This window comes from Mustelus asterias, chromosome 8 (assembly GCF_964213995.1).
Source record: "Mustelus asterias chromosome 8, sMusAst1.hap1.1, whole genome shotgun sequence".
Taxonomy (NCBI): domain Eukaryota; kingdom Metazoa; phylum Chordata; class Chondrichthyes; order Carcharhiniformes; family Triakidae; genus Mustelus; species Mustelus asterias.
The window spans coordinates 75,122,354-75,145,226 of NC_135808.1; the positions used below are offsets into that span (position 1 = coordinate 75,122,354).

General features: G+C 41.9%; 1 protein-coding gene across 1 annotated transcript; it reads left to right on the forward strand.

Annotated features, from left to right (window-relative positions):
• Window positions 1-15,776: 15,776 nt before the first annotated feature.
• LOC144497255 (vascular cell adhesion protein 1-like) lies at window positions 15,777-22,635 on the forward strand. Its single transcript, XM_078218229.1, has 9 exons — window positions 15,777-15,898; window positions 16,325-16,603; window positions 16,883-17,179; window positions 17,284-17,550; window positions 17,647-17,910; window positions 18,991-19,254; window positions 19,917-20,180; window positions 21,008-21,262; window positions 21,357-22,635. The coding sequence occupies exons 1-9, from the start codon at window positions 15,841-15,843 to the stop codon at window positions 21,509-21,511; spliced, it is 2,103 nt and encodes a 700-aa protein (XP_078074355.1). The 5' UTR covers window positions 15,777-15,840; the 3' UTR covers window positions 21,512-22,635.
• The last annotated feature ends 238 nt before the right edge of the window (window positions 22,636-22,873 follow it).

Sequence of the window (22,873 nt, forward strand, 5' to 3'; positions counted from 1 at the left end):
AATGGCAGCATCCTAGGAAGCACAGAGGACCAGAGGGATCTTGAGGTGCATGTCCAAAGATCCCTGAAGGCAGCAGGACAGGTAGATTAGGTGGTTAAGAAGGTATATGGGATACCTGCCCTTATTAGCCAAGGCATAGAATATAAGAACAGGGAGGTTATGACAGAACTGTATGAAGTGCTCGCTAGGCCACAGCCAGAGTACTGTGTGTAATTCTGGTCGCCACATTATACGAAGAATGTGATTGCACTAGAAAGGGTGCAGAGGAGATTCACCAAGATGTTGCCTGGGCTGGAGCATTTCCGCTATGAAGAGAGACTAGTTAGGCTGGGGTTGTATTCCTTAGAACAGAGAAGGCTGAGAGGAGTCCCAATTGAGATGTACAAAATTATGACATAGATAGGGTAGATAGGAAGAAACTTTTCCCTAACCAGGAAGCATAGATTTAAGTCAGGGGCAGGAGATTAAAAGGGGATTTGAGGAAAAGCCTTTTCACCCAGAAGGTGGTGGGAATCTGGAACTCACTGCCTGAAAGGGTGGTAGAGGCAGAAACCCTCAGCGCATTTAAGAAACATTTTGATAAGTGCTTGAAATGCCATAAAATACAAGGCTACAGATCAAGTGCTGGAAAATGGGATTAGAACAGATAGGTGTTTGATAGCTGGTGCAGACATGATGGGCCGAAGGGTCTCTTTCTGTGCTGTCAAGCTCTGTGACTCTTACTATTACTATAATTATGTCTTTATTTACTGTGTTATTGTTTCTTCCCTCATTAACTATGGAGGTTATCCAGCTTATCTTTAGAGGTTTCAATTAGATGACTTTTTCATGCAGGTCAAACACAAATTATTTCAAAAATATAGACTGATAAATATATCTGAAGCATTAACTGGAGCTTCATCAATTAAAGAACCATCTGTTAAATTCAACATACTGCCAATTACACATTTGAATTGTGTGGGTTGTTTCCACTGATTATTTCAGTAAAATCTAACAACGTCAGCTAGAATATTCGTCAAAGAGAACCTCCTCTAGCATCAGAAGCCACAACTCAATTTTACATTGAGCAGGCACTCAATTGCCCACTGGCGGCTTTTGCCCCTCTAAGAAAGGATGTGCCTCCTTCAAGTGCTTCCAGCCAATTAGAAGGCTGATAGTTTTTGATTTTTAGCAGTTGTAGCAGTGTCATCAAGAATAGAACCATAGAATGGTTACACACAGGAGGCCATTCGACCCGCTGTGTCCATGCTGGTGGTGGGAAAGTGATGGGCGTGGCATGTGTAAAATTTCAGCTATTTTTAACCCCTCATGTAAGAGGGGGTGAATTTCCATGAGGTTTCTCCTGATATCCATTTAAGTCATTCCTCTAGAGTTTTTACAAACATTCTCATTAAGGGCAGGTGGACAGATGGGAGAAACCCTGCAAAAATTCAACTTCCATGACGGAAATAAAGAAATGAATGTGAAGTTAAGCATTCGGCAAGAATTATGCTCCATTTTACTCGGAGCCTTCACACATGAAGATAAACCACTTGAATGAGGGCTGCTGTTACCTGATGTGTCCTGTCTTAATGAAGGAAAACTGGTAGAAGAAAGGTTATAAAAAGGAGTTGGTCACGTAATCTTGTACATCAGTGGAGTGTCAAGAGGCTAGAAGCTAAAGGACACATTAAGAAGGGTTGTGCGATCATGGAGCTTACCAATGATTTAACACAGAGATCATGGCCAGGAATTTTCTGCAAGCTGCTCCTCCAGTCACAGTCACCTTGGTAGAAATGTGGCAGGAATGTGAGGAGGATTCCGAAACACTTCCAGCAGGGTGGGAGCAGATCCAAGGAAATTGCTGGCCCCATCAACTTTTACGAATCGGCTAGACCTAGGGTGAAAGGAATGGGGAATAAGTGGAATATGAGAACAGAATGGACACTTAGGACTACTACTCATGTGGAGAAGAAGCACCTACATAGAATGATTGGGCATTAAAGTCTGCTTTGTGCATTGTAATTTCTATGCAATTGTAAGTAAGTAATCAATCTGCAGATTGTGATAGAAAACCAGTCAGTGATTAACAGAGCCTCCTCATATTTGCACTCACATAATTGACTGGTACTCACAGTACATCTACTGGAGCTGGTTTCTCTGTTCTGATTCTGCACAGTGGCTGCCATTTGGGCCGGTGACAGCCAGTTGTTAGGCAATTTCCTTTCTTACCACACTTTCCCCTTCATTCTCAAACAAGCAAGCTTCATAAATAATCTTTTAAGTGCCATTTAAAAGAGCACTGATCTGTAGAGAATCATGTCACAACTCCTACAAAGGAATCCATTAGCAGAACAGCTTCAGTTAAAGCATCTAATTTTATACCTCTCTATCTGATAACTTGTAAAATAACACTGGTTTGTAATAAGGCATAGATAAATTTTTTCTAAGCAAGCACTCTCTCTTACTCAGTCTTATGGCTCAGTAAATTGGAATTACAAATCTGTAGAAGCTTTGATTCCTGGGCAGAAAATCATTTTTATCTCAATTCCTCAGCAACATTTTTCTTTTCTAACTTGTTTGTGGACAAAGTTGCTCTGAAGCAACAGCTCTGGTCCAATCTGGGATGCCCCTTGTGATTTCCGCAGGAACCTCAGCTTTCATTTGAATGGCCATAACCCATTGTATTGCCACTTGAGTTACCTGGTTATTAGCTAACTCACATTTCAACAATAGACTGAGGATCTCAAGGCACTGCTGCAGCAGGTGTATAAATTTGGGGTATGTACCTGGCAAAAATTGTTGGAGTAGTTCTATGGTGTACAGGGCTTACTCCCTGCAACTAATTAGCTGCTTCAGAATTTCAACATTATCCAACAAAGACACAAGCAGGTGGAAAGAATCTTGGAATCTGGTATCAGGAGGGCAGGAATCCTGAATCAGGAATTCTGACATCAAGGTGGGCAGCACAACAACTGCAGCACAATGTGACACTTACGTTTTCCATACTGACTATTGATGGGCCCTGTGAAAGAGATTTGTCAACTTTTACCGAAGTTGGTGAAGTGGGCCAGTGGAAATTAAATGCATTCCGTAAGAAACAAGGGATTTACAGTTTTGACAAGGTGTGTTGACATTTTGGAGAAAATAAAATAGGCCTTTTCATCCTCATGGCTTTTCAATGTTCTTAAAAATTCTTATTTCTGCTAACATTGCCAGTCTGAATGAACAGCATCTGTAATACCAAGTCTCCAAGTTATTTTATGATTTGATTTCAAGTTTTGCTAAGAAGTAGTATTGAGTTCTTATTCTGCCTGGATACAGCCTGGATTCCTACTGCACATTGTGTTGTTATTTCCAATTGATACTCACTCCTTTCCTATGAACATTTTTCACACTCTATATTTGAGTAAAAAATAGCTAATCCTTGAGTTTAACAAGCAGTACTGGCAGACAGGGAACAGGACTGGCTGACAAGGTAAAAATTGCTGTGCTTGGTAATTTGATCAAATAAGAAAAGCAACGTGCTGTAATCTTCCTGACATTTCCTGCATTTCACTAAACAAAATCCCTATCAAAATGTTTATTTAGGAAATGTTGCTTCCTTTGAGAATTCATGAGTTCGTAGAATTGAATGCAGCAAGTTTGGCCACCTCCCTTCCACTACCACCACAATGTTTCATATGCACACAACGCCAACAATGAAAATTAGTATAAGCTGGGATTTTCCAAGTAAAGCCGATGAACACACACCTTCTGGTGACTCCAATTCTCAAGGGGCTCCAGCCAGCTTTTGAATAGCATCCATGCAGAGCACCTTTAAAGCAATAAGACCGTAAGACATAGGAGCAGAATTAGGACACTCGGCCCATCAATCATGGCTGGTACTTTTCTCATCCCCATTCTCCTGCCTTTTCCCCATAACCCCTGATCCCCTTATTAATCATGAACCGATCTGTTTCTGTCTTAAAGACACTCAATGACTTGGCCTCCACAACCTTGTGCGGCAAAGTGTTCCACAGATTCACCACTCTCCGGCTGAGGAAATTCCTCATCTCTGTTTTAAAGAATCGTCCCTTTGGCCTGAGGTTGTGCCCTCTGGTTCTAGGTTTTCCTACTAATGGAAACATCCTCTCCACGTCACTCTATCCAGGCCTCACAGTATCCTGTAAGTTTCAATAAGATCCCCCCTCATCCTTCTAAACTCTAATGAGTCCAAACCCAGAGTCCTCAACCGTTCTTCATACGACAAGCTCTTAATTCCAGGGATCATTCTTGTGAACTTCCTCTGGATCCTTTCCAAGGCCAGCACATCCTTCCTTAGATACGGGGCCCAAGATTGCTCACAATACTCCAAATGGGGTCTGACCAGAGCCTTATACAGCCTCAGAAGTACATCCCTGTTCTTGTATTCTAGCCCTCTCAACATGAATGCTAACATTGCATTTGTCTTCCTAACTGCTGACTGAATCTGCAAATTAACCTTAAGAGAATCTTGAACAAGGATTCCCAAGTCCCTTTGTGTTTCTGATTTCCTAAGCATTTCCCATTTAGAAAATAGTCTATTCCTCCATCCAAAGTGCATAACCTCACACTTTTCCATATTGTATTCCATCTGCAACTTCTTTGCCCACCCTCCTAATCTGTCCAAGTCCTTCTGCAGCCCCCCCTGCTTCCCGCAATCAGAAGCTTTGCAAAACTCTTGTTTCAATATTTTATAATTTACATTTCAATGTTTTATAATTTACATTTCAATGTTTTATAATTTACATTTGCGGTGGGCACTTGTGGAATTTTAAGGAGCTATCGCATTTTGGAGGTGGGTCCTCGGTAAAACAGAAATATAGAGGCAATTATAGAACTGGGCCAACTACAGAACATGGGATTTATTTTTACGGTGGGGTTAGTGCAGTGGTTGGATGCTTGTGGCATACCCCTTACAAACATCTGATTCTTGAAAATTCATGCACTTTCCAATTTTAAGTACATTTCTTACACATAATAATAAACATTTATGGATATGTCCAATGCTTGATATAAAAATATACCCCATTAAGCTGGATTGCAAACTATAATAGAGAATCAATAATGTTGTAGTCAACTATTGCAATATTAGTTAGATCCTTGTTTCTTGCTTTGAATCGTAGAAAGCTAGCTATGGTGCAGAAAGAGGCCATTCAACCACTGTGTCTGCATTAGCCAAAAAATTGAAACAAGTAACTAGCTGCTCATTTTAATCCCACTTTCCAGCATCTGGCCTGTAGCCTTACAGGCTACAGCACTTCTGATGCAGATCCAGATACCTTTTAAATTAGTTCAACATTTCAGCCTCAACCAAAACCTTGGGCTGCCAATTACAGACACCCATCGCCTCTGGGTGAAAAAGCTTTTTCTTATATCCCCTCTAATTCTTCTACCTATCACCTTAAATCTATGCCCCCTTACCAAGTCTTTCCTGTCTACCCTATCCAGGCCCCTCATAATTTTGTACATCTCATTTAGGTCACCCCACAGCCTTCTCTGTCCTAAGGAAAACAATCTTAGACTATCCAATCTCTCCTCATAGCTACAATTTTCGAGTCCTGGCAACATTCTTGTAAATCTCCTCTGCACTATTCCTCTATTGCAGTGACCAGAACCGTACATAAAATTCCAGCCTAATCAGCATTTTATACAGTTCCAGCATTACATCCCTGCTTCTGTATTCAATACCTTGCCCAATAAAGGAAAGCATTCCATATGCTTTCTTCACTGCCTTGTCCATCTGTCCTGCACTTTCAAGGACCTGTGGACATGCACTCCAAGGTCTCTCACTTCCTCAACCCCTCTCAACATCTTCTTGTTTATTCCTTTGCTTTGTTTCCTGTCCCTAAATGTGTTATCTCACACTTTTCTGGATTGAATTCCATTTGCCACTTTGTTGCCCACTCAACAAAACCACTGATATAATTCTGGAGTCGACAGCTATGCTCCTCACTATCAACTACACGGCCAATTTTTGTGCCATCTGCAAATTTTCCAATCATGCCTCCCACATTTAAGTCTAAATCATTAATATACACAACAAACAGCAAGGGCCCCAACATTGAGCCCTGTGGAATACCACTAGAAATTGTTTTCCATTCGCAAAAATATGAGTCAACCATTACCCTTTGTTTCCTGTCATTGAGCCAATTTTGTATCCAACCCGCCACCTTCCCCTGTATTCCATGAAATCTCATTTTGTGGACCAGTCCGCCATGTGGGACCTTGTCAAATTCCTTACAGAAATTCATATGGACAACAACCACAGCACTTCCCTTATCAATCCTCCTTTTTATTTATTCGAAACTTTCTATTAAGCTAGCAAGACACAATCTTTGCAAACAAAACCATGCTGACTATCCCTGATCAATCCGTACTTTCTAAGTGACAATTTATCCAGTCTCTCAGAAACAGGAATAATTTGCCTACCACACGACTGATTGGCCTATCTCTTGCACCAATTTTACATAACTGTACAACATTCCGAGACCTCTAACCATCTGGGACCTCAACTGTATCTAGCAAAGATTGGAAATGATCCTCAGAGCATCCACTATTTCCTCCCTGGCTTCCTTCAACAACCTGGGATACAATCCATCTGGCCCTGGTGATTTATCCACCTTCAAGGATGCCAGTCCCTACAGTATTTCCTCTCTCACTATGCTTATTGTATCTAATATTTTACAGTCCTCCTCTTTGACTAGAATGTCTGCATCATCCCTCTCCTTAGTGAAGATAAAGACGAAGTACTTATTGAGAACCCTGCCCACAGCTTCTGACTCAACTAACAAGTTATCATGTACATCTCTAACAAACTGTACCTTTTCTCATGTTCTTTTCTTGCTCTTAATGCACTAGCAAAACATCTTAAGATTTTCTTTAATTTTACCTGCCAATATGTTTTTGTACCCTCACTTTGCTTTCCTAATTTCCATGTTTACTTTACCTCTGTACTTTCTACACTCCTGTTGGTGATATCAGTATATTAATTGGTCCTCTTTCTTAACACAGGCATAAAAATATTTAAAATATCAGACAGTAATGTCAACACTGCCAAAACAAACAGATTAACTGATTGTTTACGTCATTTGCTATTTGTGGAGTCCTGTTGCAGGTATATTGGCTGCCATATTTTCCAACTGTTCTTCATTATACAGGTACAATATCTCAAAACCGGCAACATTGGGACCAAGACCATGCTGGATTTCCAATCTTGCCAGATTTTGGGTTGGATGGTTCAAGCCATAGCAGTTGAGCTATGCTGGTTCGGGAGGTTAAGGGTCACTTGCAGCGCAGGAAAAGAAGTGTGCAAACAGCAAAGGTGATAACTTTTCCAATGCACATCATGTCAATGCAGCACCTAGCGGAATTGTCCAGGTAAGATTTTTGAAACTTTTTGAATGCCCCATTAAAATTGATGCATGGGGCATTCTAAAAATGTCTGGTTTTTGGACTGCCAGATTTGAGACACTGTACTGTTCTACAATTATTCATTAGCATGTAACTTCAATTCCAAATGGTTTACCAAGCAATGTAATTCATGTGTGAAAGGGCTAATACTGGGATGTAACTAAGATACTAGATTTAAGCAATGGATTGAATAAGTTATGAATGTCAAATCTATTATAATTATCATTTTAGTAGCAAAATGGGATCCTCTGTCAGCCTACGCTATACATTATGGTCACAGATTTTGTCCATCACAATGGAGCAACTCTCCCCACTGCTTCTAGCATGGCCTTTGCTGGTCAGGGTGTTAATACTGTTGTGCTGTGCACTGGAATCATTACAATGGGGAGATTGTGATATCAATAGCTTTAGGCTGATTTTCTGCACTTCCACAAACTTCGACTACACAGGTCCAGTGAACACCCTGTGCTCATCACTCACAACTGACCATGTGTTTAGCTGTATGAGGAACCTCCCGTGAATGCTATTTAAAAGACCAATCATCCAACTTTCAAGGTGCCTTTGACTTGACTGTTGCACTGCTAAAGTTTGTGGAAATACTGTGGTGTGTTTTAGGAGTTGGGTCAGACTGACTTGCTAAATTTGGAACGGAGTGTTGCAGGAGAGTTTTGTGACCTATCCACGGAAAGGCTGTGATATTAATAGGGTGTAGTTGTAATGCAACATGATAGGGAATGGAATGGAGGCTGCAGAGAGGGGAAGCAGAGGGAGGATGGCATTTTCCACAGAAGGTCGTACCCACCAAGGGTTTGCAGGAAGCTCTTCTCCTACCTCCACCTGAATGAACCAGGAGTAATGCCTAAGGTTTCTGAGGTTCACCAAGGTGTTGGTCACTGAACAGTGTCACCTCCTTCAAAAGGGCTTGAAGACTCAAGCAGGGTGTGGATGGCAGTGCTGGATCATCCCAAGAGGGAGCCGGTGACTTTACATTCCCTACATCATTTGATCTGGGTGGTCACAAAGGCCTTATAATGGAGGAGAGGGGAGTTAGTAGTTTTCTCTCTAACCAGAAAGAAGCAGGATGAGCAGGCAGATGGCTTTGCCAGGGTAGTGATATTCCCAGTAGTGCAGGAAGCCATTAACTGCATGCATGTGGCTACGTGGGCAGAGAAATGTCCTGGAACCACAAAGCATTCCACTCCATTAACAGGCAGCTGGTGTGTGACCACACCCAAGCTATCATGTTCGTGAATGGCCACTATTCTGGCAGCAGCCAAAATGCCTTCATCTTGAGACACTCTAGCACTCCTGATGTCTTTGGACCACCATGAAGAAGTGGGGAGTGGCTGTTTGGAGAGGAGATATCCACAGTATACAAAGCTGATGATTTCCTTCCATCACCCAATCAGATGAGGACAATTGACCTACAATAAATGCAATGCTGCCACCAGGAGCATCTTGACAGGACGCTATCATTACTCTCAAGCTGCCTGGACCCCTACAGTTTTCACTGGAGGGTTTCTCCAAATTTGTGGTGGTTTACTGCATCCTCCATAATCTTTCCTTCATGAAGATGCAGTCATTGTCACCGGACACACAGGGGCCACCTTGGAGAAGGAGGAGGATGATGAACAGGAGACAGTAAGAAAGCATCTGTGACTCCTCCTTTCTGTACTGGTTGCCTGGGAGTGCCTACTGCAACTCCAGTTCCCTTAGATTGTGATATCTTCACCATCATAGCTCCACAATTTCTCACCTTCTCAGCTATCTGCAATGTCCCATCACTTGGCCAAAATCCTGCAATAAAAACCATGTTCGAAAACGTATGCATAAAAACTTACACAACACATCCAGCAATACATGGAAAAATGAACTATTCACCAATGTGCATTCTCTTAATGTCTGTCTTGCAGGTGCCTTTGTCTGGCCTAGTGTTTGTATGCGGTGTTATCCCAAAGGCTGCAGTGTGGGTGGTGAATTACACTGGGAAGATTGCAAAAGGCCTTGCAGGGTGACTTCAAGCTGCTCTGGGCCCAGAGAGCCTGGCTTCAGACAGTACGACCTCAGCAGGTGCAGTCGCAGTTTGGGCTGGCTGGCTGATGGGCAACAGCAAGGACATTGGTGAAGTGACAGTGGTGGAGTACGAATGCTGTCATCTTGAGAGAGGATAGCAAGTTGGTGCTTCACACTGTCATTGCCACTCTCTCAGGGCAGTGTCTCAGCAATCCTAGTAATCTGTTGGAGGATACATTGCTGGACTGCTGTGAGAGTCTGCATTCCCATCTAAGCACTAAGATCCACAGCCATAATAGCAACTGTCTGAACTTGGATGGCAGCAAGTCTGACCTTCGTCTGAGCTTCCCTTGCAGCACTGACACATTGAATAGCTTCTATCTGTGATACTGTGGAAGCTGAGACAGCAGCCACCAGATGCTCCATTACTGCTGAGTCCACAGTTTGTGTCATGGAGTTGGTTGCTGTTTAGACAATGGAAAAAAAAGGCAGGAATTCAATGGTCACGTAACCTGCACTTTTCAGGATGAGGGTGTTGTCTTTGAATGAGAACTTAAACTGAGCTCCAGTCTGTTCTCTCAAGCAAAAGGAACCCCTGGTACTCCTCCAAAAACAGCAGAGGCATTCTGCCAAATGATCCAATTAGCACACACCGAACAGCATTAAAACCAATGCTGGTTATGCTATCATTATGCTATCATTATTCTGTAAAGGGAAAAAAAATACAAGGAGAGCACACTTTAAAATGGCTGCTTGGCACATAAAGAGTTAACTGGGAAAGAAGCCAAAAAGCAGACACCGGCTCCCACTTATCAGAAATCACTTTAAATCAAAACCTAACAGACAAGCCATTTCCAAATCACAGACAGTGACTCATAGCAAACAAACCCCTCAGGAAGCCAAGCCAAGGGTCAAGACATCTTTTAAGATAAGGAAAACCCGAAACAAAGAGGATAGATTAGCCTTGGGGAGAGCGGGAAAATATGAATGCGAGGAAACCAATTAACACCTGAATGAGCCGAAACTAACCATTGATAGATACAGACATGAGGAAATGTACCCATTCATAAGAACAATACTGTTAAATGTCTATATCTGTTTGTGCCTGCTAAAAGATGTGATAATGTTCGAATCACCGGTTTACCCATTGTGTAAAGGGTATAAAAATGGACCGCTCCCGACATTCTAGTGAGAAAAGGTGTTCTACGAACTTGTGCCTTATCTCCCGGAGCTCCGTTAAATAAATCATATTTTCTGAATCTCGAAGTCTGACTACTAGTGGATTTTTCCCACAACAATTCAATTGCTATTCAAAGTTAAAGTGAAGTTTATTTATTAGTCACAAGTAAGGCTTACATTAACACTGCAACAAAGTTACTGTGAAATTCCCCTAGTTGCTACAGTCCAGTGCCTGTTCGGATCAATGCACTTAACCAGCACATCTTTCAGAATGTGGGAGGAAACTGGAGCACCCAGAGGAAACCCACGCAGACACAGGGAGAACGTGCAAACTCCACACAGACAGTGACCCAAGCCGGGAATCAAACCCGGATCCCTGGCACTGTGAAGCAGCAGTGCTAACCACTGTGCTACCATGCCACTGTGCTACTGTGCTGCCATTCATGCTCAAATTAACTGCTGCATTTCTATGCATTACAACATTGATGGCATCTCAAAAGTACTTAACTGGCTGTAAAGTACATTGGACCATCTTAAAGTCATGGAAGGTGCTTAAACAATAGAAATTACTTATTTTTCTTTGACTATAAACTATAGAATAGATTGCTAGCTCATTGTGACTGTGATGAGTCATAGGCAACTGTGGCCTGTGAATATTTTTAGGAATAAGAGGGGAATACCTCAAGTTTTACCTGTATCAGCCAAGGGTTGTTTTCTATATTTTCCACCTCTTTCAGACTGAAAAGATTGCATTTAAATAATGCCAACAATTATAGAGTGTCTCAAAGTGCTTTAGAGCCAATTAAATATTTTTGAACTGTAGTTTCTTTTATTCGCTGAAGGGATGTGGGATTCACTGGCTGGGCCAACATTTCAGAGGGCATTTGAGAGTCAGCCACATTACTGTGGATCTGCTGTCACAAGTAGGCCACTGTTATGGTTCAGGTCAGAAACTCTAAAGTGTTCTATGGAGCCCATCTGGATAAGTTTTGCCTCTTGAGTTTGACGAGGATAAGCATGACATGTTTCACTTCAGGTATGATTTAAGTGACCCACTAGGGAGCTTTTATCAAACAAAGTTTATTTAGGAATTTAGTTAGCACGTATAGTGTGAAAATTAGCAAAAACGTTTATCAATTACAAACAAGAGACAAACAATCATGGTAATGTATAACCCTTAACAAAGATATCTACAATGTTCCAATCAAACCAATCTCATGGACAAAAGACCCTTTTTTTAACACAGCACAGACTAATACTCACATGATACTGGAAATTGAGTCCTTTGGTTGGAGAATTGAAAACTCTCAGTCTTGATTCACTCAGAACAGGTTAAAGTCAGAACAGCTTCCCAGAACATTAGGGACTTTAGGCAAACTACTAATAGCAAATTCTTTCCTTCAGGAAGGCAAAACCTTGCTTTAAGATCACCAGCAGAATTTCAAAATAAAACAGGAAGAGAGAGACTTTGGTTCAACTTGCTATCCCTGTTAAAACCCAACTGCAGCTCAGAACTAAAAATGAAACCTTAAACTTACTGGGAAAAAATTTGTCCAAAAACACATGACTGTCCTCCTAATAATGCAGGATCGTAAAACCAATCCCACAAACAACCCCGTTTAAACCACTTACATAGCAATAAAAGGACTCATCATAGTCAACCCGGCAACATAATGACATCAGCTAAGACTGTGAGCTGAGAAACACTGACTGTGAGAGCTGCAGAGATCATCATTTTTAAAAAAATCTCTTAAAGGTACACTAAGATCAGGTAAGGACAGCAGAATTCTTTCCCTAAAGGACATTAGCGAACCAGATGGGTTTTTATGACTATCAGCAATGCTTTCATGGTCATCATTAGACTTTTAATTCCAGATTGTTTTTATTAAATTCAAATTTCACCATCTGCCATGGTGGGATTTGAACTCTGGTGCCCCGATTTTGTCCTGGGTCTCTGGATTATTAGTTCTGTTGCAATATCACTGCCTCCCCTTCTATTGTAAGAAGCATGGCAGCCAGTTTGCACACATCAGGCTCCCACAGTGACCAGATAATCTGTTTTGTGATATTCATTGAGGCACAAATATTGCTCAGGTCACAGAGAATAAGTGCGCTGCTTGTCTTCAAATAGTGCCATGGGATTTTTTACATCCACACCAGAGGGCAGATGGGGCCTCAGTTAACTGAAATTGGATAGTTCTTACAAAAAGCTGACGCAGGCATAATGGGTTGAATGGTCTCCTTTGGTGCTATAGAACCCCAAAGACAAAAGCCTTAAATTATTGCATTCGAGTCCTGGGGTAGGACTTGAACCCTTAAACTTCTAACTGAAAGAGAAGTCTGCTACCAATGGAGTCACAGCCAACATTAGCAACATAGCATATAGTATGGTGTAAAGTGTGGTATTGCTTAAGATAATTGGGTGAATGGATAGGGTGAGTTTGATGGGCCCAATAGCCTTGCTCATCCTTCTTTTTGTAGGCTTGTATTATCTCTAAGAATTGTAACCATCATTTTAGACCTACCAGCTCACAATTTTAGCATGTGACATTACTTATTTTGTTTTTGTTATTATTATAAGTTGGAAACTATTGATGTATTTAATTCAGAAACTATAGCAAACTTGTGTGCTGGGCTCGGAATGTTGTAATTTATAGAGTCATAGAGGTTTACAGCATGGAAACAGGCCCTTCGGCCCAACTTGTCCATGCCGCCCTTTTTTTTTAAAAACCCCTAAGCTAATCCCAATTGCCCGCATTTGGCCCATATCCTTCTATACCAATCGTACCCATGTAACTATCTAAATGCTTTTTAAAAGATAAAATTGTACCCGCCTCTACTACTACCTCTGGCAGCTTGTTCCAGACACTCTGTGTGAAAAAATTGCCCCTCTGGAAACTTTAGTATCTCTCCCCTCTCACCTTAAACCTATGCCCTCTAGTTTTAGACTCCCCTACCTTTGGGAAAAGATATTGCCTATCTACCTTGTCTATGTCCCTCATTATTTTATAGACCTCTATAAGGGTCACCACGTCAGCCTCCTACACCCCAGAGAAAAAAGTCCCAGTCTATTCAGTCTCTCCTTATAACTCAATCCATCAAGTCCCGGTAGCATTCTAGTAAATCTTTTCTGCACTCTTTCTAGTTTAATAATATCCTTTCTATAATAGGGTGACCAGAATTGCACACAGTATTCCAAGTGTGGCCTTACCAATGTCTTGTACAACTTCAACAAGACGTCCAAACTCCTGGATTCAATCTTCTGACCGATGAAACCAAGCATGCCGAATGCCTTCTTCATCACTCTGTCCACCTGTGACTCCACTTTCAAGGAGCTATGAACCTGTACCCCTAGATCCTTTTGTTCTGTAACTCTCCCCAACGCCCTACCATTAACTGAGTAAGTCCTGCCCTGGTTCAATCTACCAAAATGCATTACCTCGCATTTGTCTAAATTAAACTCCATCTGCCATTCGTCAGCCCACTGGCCCAATTGATCAAGATCCCACTGCAATTGGAGATAACCTTCCTCACTATCCACCATGCCACCAATCTTGGTGTCATCTGCAAACTTACTAACCATGCCCCCTATATTCTCATCCAAATCATTAATATAAATGACAAATAACAATGGGCCCAGCACTGATCCCTGAGACACACCGCTGGTCACAGGCCTCCAGTTTGAAAAACAACTCTCTACAACCACCTCGACAGAAGCCAATTTTGTATCCATTTAGATACCTCACCCTGGATCCCAATCTATTGCATGGGAATATAACAGTCTAACATCTTACCAAATACTTCAGTAATCAGATTGAACCTACTGTTCATGTGATCTTTTTTCTATATTAAAGTGGAATAAATTTTTACTAACTCTTTATTTCTTACTAAGTAATTAAATAAGCATTACCTAATTATCTCCAAAAACGTTGTGTTGACAGAAGCTGGGCATTTTGTTTTAAGTTTAAGTACTTGCGTGGGCTTTATTTTAGTCAAACATTCAGCACAATCCATTGTTAGCCAGAAGATATGCAGCAGGAATACATCAATCACCTTTATCACTTTCCTCTCCTCAGCTTTGCTGCCAATGGCTCCCCCCTCCTCTTTGGTGATGCCTTTTAGCTTCTTGCTGGGGTAAGGTCAGTTACCCGACTTGCCAAGTAGCCATTATTTGTATGAAACAATTGTGGACAGCAAGAAGTCAGCTTTCACCCACGGCAGGATCACACCCAAACCAAAAATCGTATTGAGCATATGAGAAATTCCGATTGAATAGGAGGTCTGCATGATTTGTTTCCCCCTGCTCAGTGCCCTGAGTCAATTTTAGCACTCTTGACCAAGAACATATTCTCTAAACAAACTGTACAACACATTGATTAAGCTGATTGATCTGTGGTAGAGGAACAGGCTTCATTTTCTATCTGATGTTAGCTGAGTTGTTGTAGTGATGATGTGGAAGTGCCGGCGTTGGACTGGGGTCAACACAGTAAGGAGTCTAACAACACCAGGTTAAAATCCAACAGGTTTATTTGGTAGCAAACGCCACTAGCTTTGGGAGCGCTGCTTCGTCATCAGATGGAGTGGAAATCTGCTCTGGATTTCCACTCCATCTGACGAAGGAGCAGGGCTCCGAAAGCTAGTGGCGTTTGCTACCAAATAAACTGGTTGGACTTTAACCTGGTGTTGTTGTTAGACTCCTTATTGCTGTAGCGACCCAGACGGTACATTGAAGGTCCCTAAACTGGCTCTCATGTACGAAGACATAGCGCAGATTAGAGATAAACGTACACCGCGATCTTTCTGCACTTTAATGACTCGCTGAATTGTGTAATTTAATTACACTTGAACCCTGCTTCCTCAGCAAATTGAATGCTTAAATTATATTCCGAGGCTACTCCACACCAGATAACTGACATTTTACAGTTTACGTCACATTAGGTCCCTGGATTGCACGGACTTTTTCCGTGTTTTTTTTTCGTTGTCTGTTTTTCTTTAGTTTGATGTTCTTGGCTCCGCTCATTTGAGCGGGAAGTTCCCAGAACTTATTTTGGAAAGAAAAGTGAGGGTGTTGAGACACGTGGTTGGGAATTTCTTTTCGTTGTGGGGGGGAATTCCTAAATCAGGCAAACAACTCTTATAAAAAGGAGAGCGCAGCCCAGAGCTCCGCTAACGAATAAGCTTCCTCTGCTCAGGGGTGAACTTCACATCAGCTGCTTGTTCTGTGGGCACTGCATTATGGCGAGTGGAAGATATCTGTACCTTGTACTGACTCTCGTATTCCAGCTCACAGTCGGTAAGATTTGATATCCTCATGTTTTACTGCACATTATTTTTTATCACCTACATGTCATTATAATTAGTTCATAATCAAAAACGAATTTAAAAGATCCATTCTGGCTTTCTGTTCATTTAAAGATACATTTGTGAAATTAAAACACTACATTTTCAACATCAAATCATGATCAAAAACTTTTTATACCTTTGTAACCTTTTCTAAAGTCTAAATTGTAGGTTTATTTTATAAATCCCTACATGTTTTTATTACATATTTTTAGTGAATTTTCAGTAAATTTTTAAACATTACATTTGTAAACTTTAAAATATATTAAACGTTTGTTTTTAACGTTGGGAATGCGATAAATGTTTAAACATTTTGAGTTATAATTGAATTATATTTCGAAACGTTTTTAAAATTAAATTGTCAAATTCCCCTACACAGGATCTACATTCAACCTGAAACTGCTGCCAAAGTCAGAACTGTGGGCCCGGGTGGGGAAGCCACTGGTGCTGAGTTGCCAAAGCACGGGCTGCTCTCATTTTCCTCGCTTCACATGGCCAACTCTAATCGATCAGCCTTTTACGGGGAATATCAACACCCAGGGCTCGGTGTCCAACCTCACCATCCCCTCCGTGACAAATGAGCAAATGTACAACTGTATTGCAGAGTGCGATAGCCCGAAAACGTCACTGACAAGATCCCGCATGGTGAACGTTTATTGTGAGTATTAACTCATCACTGATTTTTAAAAAATATTTAATACACATTCTGGATGATTTGTTTTAAAATAGTAGAAAATGCAAGTATTTCTAATTCTCTCAAAAGTGACTGGTCGGTCTTGGTGTTTACTCGTCAGCGGTTTCAGAACTGTTTTCTGAATCTATTGGTGAATGACAGGAGAACTTGCGTTTGTAGTGGATCTGGAATGAATGGGTTAATGGTCAGGAGAGGTAGTAGCATCACTAAACTCGCTCTCCCTGTTTGATTCCGTGGCTGCAGCTTTCCCAGATGAGCTCGTCCTGGGGACAGTCGGTGTGCTGGAACTGGGCAAGAACAACACCTTGAACTGCACAGTTCCTGATGTTTATTCGGTTGCGGTGGAGGTGGAGCTGCTGAAAGGAGGGACGCTTCTAAATAAACACACGTTTCAACAAGCGCCGGTAACCATCACCAGTGAACTGGTGCCTGAGCTTGGAGACTCGGGAGAAGAGGTCAGCTGCCGTGCCCGGGTTTTCCATTGGGATAACCATAAACTAATCCAGACTTTGGAGAACAAGTTAACGTTACAGGTTCTGAGTAAGTATCGACCCAGAGATTTGACCTCGACTGTTCAGTAAAAATTTACAACTCGCTCGCATTGTGCTTACCAAAATCTTCCTCTCCCCCCCCCCCCCCAATAGATGCTCCCAGAATGACCAACATTTCTGTAACACCATCTCACACTGTGAGGGAAGGTCAGGACATCCTGCTGAGCTGTGTTACCAACAGCAACCCTCCTGCCAGGATTGTGTGGAGCAGAGAGTCGGCCGATGGCTGGTCGGTGATGGCAGAGGAGAAACCAACTCTTTTCCTGCCAGCAGCCCAGATTGGAGATACAGGAACCTACCGCTGTGAAGTCAGCAATGAGCTGGGGGGAGAGAGCAGAAAGCTGGAGATTCACATTCTGGGTAAGTGGACCCCTCTCCGGCTCGATTCCGTGGTGATGCTGATTTGAAACAGCTTCTTGTTGCTTACTCATTTCACTCCGCCTCTCTCTTTCACAGGTGTCCCCAGAGACACCCGTCTCTCTATCACTCCGTCCACTGTGAAGGAAGAAAGCCCTGTCAATGTTACCTGCACCAGCCACTCGAAGCCGTCTGCTCGGATTATACTGAGGAAGAAGACAGAAAGTGGACAGATGGAGCAGATCTCGGAAACTGGAACATTTACAATTGATGCAGCTAAGTTTGGTGATGCGGGGCTGTACGAATGTGAGGCCATTAATGATCTGGGAGCAGAAACCACAACGGCAAAACTGACTGTTCTAGGTTTGTACCCTACCTTTGAAATACTTTAATTGTATTTTATACAGTTTAAGATTGAGAAAAACCTTCGAGGTACTAACTGCTCCTAATAACACTAGTCTGTGAAGGAAGACTGGGTTTCTCCAGGGAGAGCAGCCTCTATAGGAAGGACTGAACCCTTGCTAACTATTATTTTTTGATAATTGGATGAGCTCAACAGAATGGAGGCTGTTAACACTGCCAGTTAGAACACATTCCTATCATTATTATCCACAACAGCATCAATTCCACGTTAGTTACAACCTGGGCTAGGTACAATAATGTCCTGAAAATAATTTACTGATCATCAGTCGCTAAAGTGCTCCCTGCTTTCACGTTTCCTCATGGTCTATGTCAAAGTCAGGCAAGTCTGTGACATTGTTTGCATCTTTTAGACAAATTCATACAAGCTCTGATACGAGTGAGGTAGGAACGCAGTTTCATACACTGGCCTCAGGACGTTCTCTCAATTTAACGGAGGGCACGCGGCCACCAACACAGGGCTGGATTTTGAAGGTGTTGAAGCCTACAGTAGGGGAAAGGGGTGAACCATTTTCAGTGCTCTGCAGAACTCGAGGCAGCATCTTGTCAGCGGCAACCAATCAAGTGACAAGTGGTGGCTATTTAATTTGACGTTGTTTCTGCTGGATGTCCCTTCCTGGGTCAAGGAGTTCCAAAATAGGAAACCCTCCTATCCTTATTGCCCACCAGAAAACCCCCTGATGGCCTCCCAATGTGATGAAGGGTCCTCCAACCACTGGTAAAATACCAGCAGAGGTGGAGAGAAGCCATAATTGGCCAATTAAATGGCTCAATTAGGCTCTCGGCAAGCGGGCATGGAGCCAAAATGGGGCATGTTACATGCCATCTTCCTTGCCAGTTTCCTAACCTTCTGGCTTCCCAATCCATCCCATAAAATCATGATATGTGACCTTTAAGTCATGCCCACCATCCTTGGGCATGACATTGCTGATTATTTCAGAATGTAACGAGTGTCGGATTATTAATAATTGTAACCAAATCTCTCCAGATTTGAATAATAATGGGAAATATCCTTTTTTATAGGTGGCCCCAGAGACACCCGTCTCTCTATCACTCCCTCCACTGTGAAGGAAGAAAGCCCTGTCAATGTTACCTGCACCAGCCACTCGAAGCCGTCTGCTCGGATTATACTGAGGAAGAAGTCAGAAAGTGGACAGATGGAGCAGGTCTCGGAAACTGGAACATTTACAATTGATGCAGCTAAGTTTGGTGATGCGGGGCTGTACGAATGTGAGGCCATTAATGATCTGGGAGCAGAAACCACAACGGCAGAACTGACTGTTCTAGGTTTGTACCCTATCTCTGAAATACTTTAATTGTATTTTATACAGTTTAAGATTGAGCAACACCTCAGAGATACTAACCACCCCTAATAACACTAGGCTGTGAAGGAAGACTGGGTTTTTCCAGGGATAGCAACCTCTATAGGAAGGACTGAACCCTTGCTAACTATTATATTTTGATAATTGGATGAGCTCAACAGAATGGAGGCTGTTAACACTGCCAGCTAGAACACATTCCTATCGTTATTATCCACTATCAGCATCACATCCGACCACATTAGTTACAACCTGGGCTAGGTACAAAGTAAGGTCTCCCTATTTTTCTAAGGAATCTACTGATCACCAATCACAGAAATGCTTCCTCGTTTCAAGTTTCACCTATGTTAGACCTTTCGTGTCAAAGTCAGCCAGTCTGTGTTACTGTTTGCATCCTTTAGACAATGTATGGAATATTCCAAACTCATATAGACTCTGGCACGAATGAGGTAGGAATGCAGTTCTGTATTGCTGGCCTCAGGACCTTCTCTTGTTTTAATGGAAGTCATGCAGCCAGCAACTCAAAGCCCAAAGTGACCTCTGAGCCGAACCCACCATCCACAAGCTGTTTGGTGTTGGCAAGTCTAACTGGAGTGTGGGATTGATAATGGGAAATATCTTTATTTACAGGTGCCCCCAGAGACACCCATCTCATTGTCGCTCCTCCTATTGTGAAGGAAGGAGATCCTGTCAGTGTTCGCTGCACTAGCCACTCAAACCCATCTGCACAAATGGTACTGAGGAAGAAGTCAGGAAATGGACTGTCGGAGTCAGTCTCGGAAACTGGAACATTAACAATTGATGCAGCTCAGTTCAGCGATGCAGGGCTATATGAATGCGAGGCCATTAATGATCTGGGAAGGCAAATCCGGAGCGCAGAACTCATTGTTCAAGGTTTGTAAAGAAATTAATGAATGTATCACAACATATCCTACTTGGGGCGGCACGGTAGCACAGTGGTTAGCACTGCTGCTTCACAGCTCCAGGGTTCGATTCCCGGCTCGGGTCACTGTCTGTGTGGAGTTTGCACATTCTCCTCGTGTCTGCGTGGGTTTCCTCCGGGTGCTCCGGTTTCCTCCCACAGTCCAAAGATGTGCGGGTTAGGTTGATTGGCCAGGTTTAAAAAAAAAATTGCCCCTTAGAGTCCTGGGATGCGTAGGTTAGAGGGATTAGCGGGTAAAATATGTGGGGGTAGGGCCTGGGTGGGATTGTGGTCGGTGCAGACTCGATGGGCCGAATGGCCTCCTTCTGCACTGTAGGGTTTCTATGATTTCTATGATTTCCTTGGGAAAATAAAAACTCTTCCCGTAAACCAGCCTCCCATCCATTGACTCTGTCTACACTTCCTGCTGCCTCGGCAAAGCAACCAGCATAATTAAGGACCCCACGCACCCCAGACATTCTCTCTTCCACCTTCTTCCGTCGGGAAAAAGATACAAAAGTCTGAGGTCATATACCAACCGACTCAAGAACAGCTTCTTCCCTGCTGTCATCAGACCTTTGAATGGACCTACCTTGCATGAAGTTAACCTTTCTCTACACCCTAGCTATGACTGTAACACTACATTCTGAACTCTCTCGTTTCCTTCTCTATGAATGGTATACTTTGTATAGTGCGCAAGAAACAGTACTTTTCACTGAATGCTAATACATGTGACAATAAATCAAATCAAAATTTTCACACTAGTTTTAATATAAACGTCTTTCTTTTTACCTCACAGTTCTGAATCTTTGGGCACATCCTTCCATGTTGGTCAATGAAGGTGAGAATGTCACCATAGGCTGCACTGTTCACAATAGTTCCGCAGCCAAGTTCATCTGGAAGAAATTGGAGAAAAACAGTGAAGCCGTTCTGTGTTCTACTAATGATTATTTTACAATCATTGAAATAACTCAAAGTGATGCTGGATTTTATAAAGTTGAAGTAATCAATGAATTGGGGAATCAAACTGGATTTGTGGAAATAATGGTTATGGGTAAGTAAAATGTACTTTTAGCACTAAAGAGTATTAGTGGTTGGGATCGATATTTTACTGAAATTTATTTCTAAACCTCATTTCTTTTGTCTAGAAACACCCACTGATGACAATTCTGCAGGAATCCTAGTACCAGTCTGTACTGGGACACTGGCATCTGCAGGAGCACTTCTGAGTGCTCTATATTATATCTACCGCAGAAGCAACTGCAAGGGATCATATCATGTGCCAGGAGAACAGATTGTGTGAACAAAGGAAGGACTGGAGGAATGAACATTTCCATTGCTCTTCTTGAAGCTTCAATTCTCAATATCTCCTGTCAGGAGCAGGATTGTGGATAGGGAGACAAATGAAGCACAAGACTGTCCCTGTGATATGAATATGATTCAATAACATTACCAACAGCTGGCATCAAGAGTGGAAGGCGAGGGATACTTGAAGTTAAGACACTTTATTGTAAATGGTCCTCAGAATCTTGGAGTGAATAATTCTGTGATATTTATGGAACTGGAGTAGATATTATGTTGCTGGAAATAATTTACAAATTTTAAAATAGTTACTGGCAATAACAAGTGGCCTATGGTGTCTTATCACCCATGAATTCCAGACACAATCAGACTTCTAGCACTCAATGGTGAAACAGACACTCCTGCTGCTAACGAGTCCTAGATTGACAGGCCAGGTGAAGCAGCGTTGATCCCCGGTTTACAATAAAATAATTCCACAATCTGCAGGGTAACACTAACTGCACTGATTTTTGTTTTACGTAGCACTCCTTGCCAATACATATGGGGCTAGTTCTACAATTATAGAACCAGGCTAAATTTCTTTGTGGCTGAATCGAGGCATTGAATGTTGGATTGGCCTTGGGTACTGTGAGCGGGGCTGGGCTGAGACATCTTGGATGCTAGAATCAGTCTCTGAAGCTGGGATTGGAAATCTTGCCCATGATCGCTCATATACAACATAAATCAAACTCAATTTGCAATACTTTATAATCATAAAGTATTTGTGTGTGGAATTTTAAATAATCCAGTAATTTGAACTAAGCACCTTAATGAAAAGTGTTTACTTTTGTTCACTCAAAAAAAAACTAAATGGAGAATTTAAACTAGGCAAACTTATTAGCAAGATGTGTTTTTACACAACTGCTAAATTTCATGTGAATTTCCTTGTCAGCAAAATATGAAAATAATTAGTTTCCAAGGTGGGAGATAAATAAGGTTTTATCATTTGTACGTCTATGAAGGACTCACCAAATGAATTGATATTTTAATTGATTCTCAAGGTGATTGAATATGTGGAATTACTGAGTGTGAACGTTTGACAGATTATACTGCGTTTTTAATAAATTGAAAATTTTTTTTAAAGTGCTCTTTGCTAGTTATATTTTGTGAATACTGCTGGATGGGGAGTGAAATATAAGCTCAACAAAGTCACTTGTCTTTACAGGGGATGAGTCTTAGATGTGACGTAAGTCTGGCTATGCATTATGTGCAATGATTAAATTAAGTACTCAGAAAGTAACACTCACTCTTGAGTTTCAGCTGAAATAAACTATCCTGGTTCCTCAAATATTTCTGAAAACTGAAATCCCAAACAAATTGTGAC